This window comes from Copidosoma floridanum, unplaced genomic scaffold (assembly GCF_036245765.1).
Source record: "Copidosoma floridanum isolate Cflo_tuat_1 unplaced genomic scaffold, Cflo_Japanese_pri ptg000019l, whole genome shotgun sequence".
In the NCBI taxonomy this organism is placed as follows: domain Eukaryota; kingdom Metazoa; phylum Arthropoda; class Insecta; order Hymenoptera; family Encyrtidae; genus Copidosoma; species Copidosoma floridanum.
Genome location: NW_028321896.1, coordinates 19,174,651 through 19,180,818, shown reverse-complemented (window position 1 = coordinate 19,180,818; position 6,168 = coordinate 19,174,651). Strand labels below are relative to the sequence as shown.

Here is a 6,168-nt window from a genome sequence, read left to right as displayed (position 1 = left end):
CCTCTCCGACGCCCTGACCATTCATGGAATTCAAATACACCACCCACGCGCACCCACCCACATTTGTGTGGCGCCAACACTTTTTTTTATGTCAGCGATTATTTTTTCGAATTAACAAAGTGCGTGTGAAGAATATTGCCAGTAAGTATACCTGCAGTGAGAAATGTTTTTTTTTTACTGTCGTGTATAATATATGAATTCGTCAAGCCCGGGAATATCGCAATTGCCGAAGCCGCGGCAATCATCGTATGATAAATTAGATACCTATTGACATAAATGTATGACGTGAGTTTTCTTTTGATCTTAAAAAAAAAAAACCCTTTAAGCGATTGCTCTTTAAAAAATTTTTTTTACACAAAACGTACCCAATTCTCGTGCCAATTTTTTTTTGTATGTACTCTTAACATTATTATGAAGAAATTTATTATTTAATTACGAGAATCCTTTACTAAAGAGTGACATGCACGAGCCGCCACGAACGTTTTAAGACTTTTAAGAGCTTTTGGATACATCAAAGCTGGATATCTCTTTTTTCTCATCTCCTGATATATTTATATTCCGCTAATTAACTGAGGGATTGTATTTGTCTGGTATTTTTAATGTGAACATTTTGTCGAGAAAGTTTTTCTCGGCACTGCTGCTGACCAAAAAAAAAAAAAAATGGTAACGACACGTTAAACTTTATTTAATTTACGAATGAATATAATGACAAATTTTTAAGTTGAATAATCATGCTGGTCAAGACGAGAAGAAAAGTTTTCCAAAAGTTGTTTCGTTACTAAAAAACTTGAAAACTATATATACTTTTAATCACTCGCACATGGATGATGAGATGTTTAGCAATGATTTTTACCAAGTACTAGTCAAGTCAAGAATACATTTGAGTTTCGAATATAACTCATCAAACAATCTTCGAGTTTCGCAATTACATAAACATGCAACAGAATTAAATATTAAAAAGCATGAGTAAGCCAATCATGTTACGCAGGCTGATAATCGCGTGATCTATCAATTTTACAGTCCTCAATGGTACGATTTGTAATTGACATGCGTGCATTTTATACATAAATAGTAAAATATAAGAGAAATAAGTAGCGCAGTGAAAATAATATAAGAATAAGGTAAATCCAATAATTGCGAGAATAATTATTGCTACGTGAGTGACGAAGAACATAAGTAATATTATATGCGTGCCGGCTGCAGTTGCCGGTCGCAACAGGTGTACTTATATATTAGGCAGTTTGGGATATATTACAAACAGACGGATACATATATTGTTATTATTGCATATCCCATCATTGTTACAAAAAAATTACAATTTGATGTTTTTTATGTTAAGTCTATATCTATTCTATACTACTTTAATCTCGCCTTCGTACTTTTACTTTTTCAACTTGACTCTTAAAACGTCTTAAAAACGATTGTTGAATTTTATTAAATCATCATGCATGATGTACTCTAAATTACATGCAATAAGTGTTACATATAAGTACTTACCTATACTTAAATAGAAGAAATATTTTAAATGGCCGGTGTGCTCGATGCTCGTATGTCATATTTTTATATATGTATATATATATGTGTGTAGTCTGCTCTCTTTACTATACTGATGTTTGTCTGCATGCACTTTGCACGTGCAGTGTGGAGTGTGCTGCGGTTATAATTGCTCGCGATTGCACTGTATAATAAAGTTGAATAAAAATATAGTGTGATATAACCGATAACAATAATTCTGACTTTTCTCTACAAAAGCACGTAAGCATGCCTATTTAACTGAGCTGATTACAATTTTTCTAAAACCGTAAATTATTGTTTTGGTTTTGCAAAGCTTTTTAGGTTTTTTTTTTTTTTTTTCATTTTACAATTCGCAATAATATACATCTGTATGTGCGCGTTGAAATTTTGAAGTTTTTCAATAATCAGTAAACTACGGTATTTTTCATTACAAAATGTAAATGATTTTTCAAATATTCACATTACCACAGCTATGGCATCAATGGATACAAAATCGGAGTCTACAGAGGGTAGCTCGAAGAGCTCTGAGAAAGATAGCACGGATGAAAAAGACAAGCCAACCTGTATAATAGTGCTTGGAATGGCAGGTTCAGGAAAAACTACATTTGTCACCCAACTTGTAACTAAAATGTACGACGGCGATAAACCCTACGTTATTAACTTGGACCCTGCATGCAACGAAGTTCCTTATCCTGCTAATATTGGTATTTATGATTTTGAGCACTGGTTATTATTATTTGATGTATAATTTTTATTTTATCAGATGTTTAAGTTTTTATTTGAAACTGCAGATATAAGAGATACAGTCAATTACAAAGAAGTCATGAAACAATATAGTTTAGGACCAAATGGAGGAATCGTCACGGCCTTAAATTTATTTTCAACTAAATTTGATCAGGTCATAGATCTCGTGAAAAAAGCAGGAAAAAATCACAAATATGTAGTTATAGATACACCAGGTCAAATTGAGGTTTTCACTTGGTCAGCTAGTGGTGCAATTATAACGGAAGCATTGGCATCTCATTTTCCCACTGTAATTGTTTACGTTATGGACACTGTTCGAAGTGTCAAGCCTGTTACATTTATGTCCAATATGCTGTATGCTTGCTCTATTTTATACAAAACTAACAAGTTGCCTTTGATTGTGGTAATGAACAAAGTAAGTAAAGGAAAAAAAATTGCATCTCATTTGTATCTATGAAAAAGTAATTATGAGAATTTAATTTTTAGACTGATATAGTGGATCACAGCTATGCCATTGAATGGATGCAAGACTTTGAAGCGTTTCAAGAGGTACTGGAGTCCGAAACGTCTTACATCAGTAATTTAACACGCAGTATGGCACTTGCTCTTGATGAATTCTACAATAATCTACTCTGTTGCGGAGTTTCATCGATAACAGGAACTGGAATTTCAAACTTTCTTACGCTTGTTACTAATGCCAGGAAGGAGTATTACGAGTAAGATATTACAATGAGTTTTTTTTTTTTACCAACACATTTATGAAAATATAATTTTTTTTCTATTAGACACTACCGAGTTAAGTGGCAACAAATTCGGGATAAAAAAGTGAAGGAACAGCAGAAAAAAAAAGAACAGCAATTGTTGAGTGCAGCAAAAGCTACTTCTGGAGAACAGGTTCCTCTCATTACAACAGTCAACAGTGGAAGAGAAATATCTGATATTTATTTGAAGCACCCAGCAAATGAATCAAGTGAAGATGAAGAAGGTACAGAAAATGCCACTGAAGTAGATGAAGATGAACGTAAAGAAGCTGAATCATTTAAAAACTTTTTGGAAAAACACAAACGAGATCATGAAAAAAGAACCATGAATCAACAGTCATCTTCTAATGAATCATAGTTTTAAATAGGTTTAAGTATTTATTGATTATTATATTTTTGCAATAAAACATTTTTTATTTCAAAACTGTACAGTCGATTGTTTTTGTTAATCATTTGTAAATTAGAATAATAATAATCGTCACATACGTTCCCGTTGATACAGGACTACTATAGTTTGTGTATATCATGATTGTAGTTTTTTTTTAAATTTTACTTTACTCGTTGCATGTGTTCCGTAACTCAGTTTCGAATTATTGTTGATAAAAAAATCGCGGTTACAAGATACTCAGGTGATTATAAAAATAACGATTTAAAAAAAAATAATTTATAAAAACTTACATTTTTGTATTTACAGCTTTTTTACAATTTATAAAAAATTTCAACATATTTAGTCATCATCTTCAGGATCAGGTTCATCAAAGTCTCTCATTCTTACATCTTCTTCCTCGCCATACTGAATAATATTATCAACTGTCAATTTTATATCTGCTATACTCTCTTCATCTTTAATATTTAGTGGTAAGAATCTGACCAAGCTGTAATCTTCGATGACTCTACCAAGTGCTTGCGTGAGCTTGCTGTAATGGTCGTCATCTTCTTCAGCAAGTAAATTCATTGGATCAGGTTCCAAGTACATGTCCAACTGTTTCCTAGCAGCTTTTGACAACAAATCCATTTTACTGAGAACATTCACGTGAGGCAATTCCAAATTAATCATAGCCGTCAGTGCAGCCATTGTGCCGGACAAAAATTTTGATGCATCAACCAAGAACTGACTGTCAACTAAAAACACCACACATAAGTGGAAATTGGAGTCTTGCAAAGCAGTGATCAAGTCTTTCATAACTGTCATGTGCGTATACAACTCCAATTGTCCAGGACAGTCAAAGATAATGTAATCATCGTCGGTATCTTTCAGTTCATCCTTGAGCCAAGACAAATTTTTTATCAAGTATCTAAAAAGTAAAATTTACTCTACTTAAACAATTGATTTAGCATTAGTTGGAGATTTTTTCTGAAAAGAAAAACTCACTCAAAACTATACACCAGAGAACCATTGGGTCCCAAATTCAGAGTTTCTGCAACATCGTCCACAGAAATAAGCTCTCTGATATCAATGAGACAGTCATAATCAAAGTGTTCGGCTGCAGGATCGAGATTGACAACGTCAATTGTTCTTCTGTCGGCAGCAGCATGTTTTTGCATTATAGAACAGTACGTGGACTAAAATAAAAATACAAGAGGGTAAGTATTTTTGAATATGATTTATACTTACTTTTTAAACAGTTTGTTTTTCGTATCATCGCTACTTAGGTTAGATGAGTAAATTTAATGAAAATTTAAAGTGATTACCTTGCCACTGCCTGCCGGTCCAATCACTAATTGTCCGTACCTCATTTTTTAAATTTTTAATAAAAGTAATGAACGTTAAGTACACTTTAAATAAAAAAAGAAAACGTTCTCTACGAGACGTTTGAATTTCACGTATACTTATGTTTATATTTTTTGTCCGGTCGCTTTCGCTAGTCAAAATCTTTACTGACGGCAGAGTAGAAAGTGACAGTACCATCACGTCGTAAGTATAAAACGTAAGAACTGCAATATGATTTGGCAAACATATGATAGAGTGCGATGCCATATTACTTATGTGGGGACCCTCTCACACACATGTACGTACACTTCGGCTCTCCGTCCTTCTCCGCTAGGCGTCTAACCATGTCACTCGACCTTCTCGCAAGTGCCCGGATTTCATGTTGGTTAATATATAACGGCGTTTAAGATTGAGCTAGGGTATCCCCACCGATATAGGTGTCTAAGGCAGGGAGCACGTCATCAGCCTTACTGATGAGTCCTGGCGTGCTCCCGGGACGAAACATCAAATAATATTTTCTCACTTATCATGGTATACCTTGATAGCCATACTTACTTATATACATTTTCTGCAATAATTTTGAGAACCAAAAATCGTTACGCGTACATACAAAAACGAACAAGTATTACTTATGCAGTAGGTATGCATCACAGATAAAGTGATTATTACTAAGTAATTGGTAATTCTGACTTTTTCAATAATTACCATAAAAGATATTTGCGTGGAAACATGATTTTGTGTAGAGAGAAAACACCTGTTCACGAATAAGTACTTGTGAACGCAAATAAAAATTTATTACGCAAAGAAAAAAACACGAGAACAAGACAGATTATTGACTGTAACACTATACATACAATGAAAGTTCCAAACAACCGCGATGTCTATCTTTGATATCCGAAGCAATCATACATCGGGTATTTTCCCGCAAAAGAGGCGAAAAAAGTGTGGACTTTCGGAAATATTTCTGATGAGCCACCGACATAATAATCATAATGCTACCACGTGTAAAAATAGTTATTGTATCCGTCGTGGAGAGAGAGAGAGAGAGAGATGATCTCGATACCCTCGATTCTCTTTTGTGCCAAGAGATTCGATTAAAATTTTTTTTTGACATCCCAGCACTCCAAGACAATGGATAAGGAAGCCTGGAGCTTTCCCCCGGCGGGGGCTACTCGCGGACGACGCAATTACATTTAATAAGCAATTAATCCCATCGTGTCCGACGATTCAATCCGATGTTGCTGCAGTTACAGTAATTTCGCCCTTCCCCTTCTCGTGGCTCTTTGAAAAGTATATGGGTAAGGTGCGTCTATAGAGTACAACCTCTTTGTTTTTCTCGAATGATAAAATAATTGCAGCTTAGTTTCCTCGTTCCATTTCGACAAATAATTGTGTCGTTGTTTTGATTATCGAAAAACTATATACCCACGAAATACA

The 6,168-nt window shown here is 34.2% G+C and overlaps 2 protein-coding genes across 2 annotated transcripts; one reads left to right on the top strand and one right to left on the bottom strand.

The window, feature by feature from the left end:
- The first annotated feature begins 1,645 nt into the window (after nucleotides 1-1,645).
- LOC106641148 (GPN-loop GTPase 1) lies at nucleotides 1,646-3,383 on the top strand. The gene is made up of 5 exons (XM_089592694.1): nucleotides 1,646-1,755; nucleotides 1,986-2,219; nucleotides 2,307-2,674; nucleotides 2,746-2,975; nucleotides 3,045-3,383. The coding sequence occupies exons 2-5, from the start codon at nucleotides 1,988-1,990 to the stop codon at nucleotides 3,376-3,378; spliced, it is 1,164 nt and encodes a 387-aa protein (XP_089448820.1). The 5' UTR covers nucleotides 1,646-1,755; nucleotides 1,986-1,987; the 3' UTR covers nucleotides 3,379-3,383.
- A 69-nt stretch (nucleotides 3,384-3,452) lies between these two features.
- LOC106641170 (GPN-loop GTPase 3) lies at nucleotides 3,453-4,852 on the bottom strand. Its single transcript, XM_014355465.2, has 3 exons — nucleotides 4,713-4,852; nucleotides 4,393-4,583; nucleotides 3,453-4,315 (listed from the first exon to the last, which is right to left on the bottom strand). Exons 1-3 carry the CDS (start codon nucleotides 4,755-4,757, stop codon nucleotides 3,748-3,750), a joined length of 804 nt encoding a protein of 267 aa, XP_014210951.1. The 5' UTR covers nucleotides 4,758-4,852; the 3' UTR covers nucleotides 3,453-3,747.
- Between the last annotated feature and the right edge of the window lie 1,316 nt (nucleotides 4,853-6,168).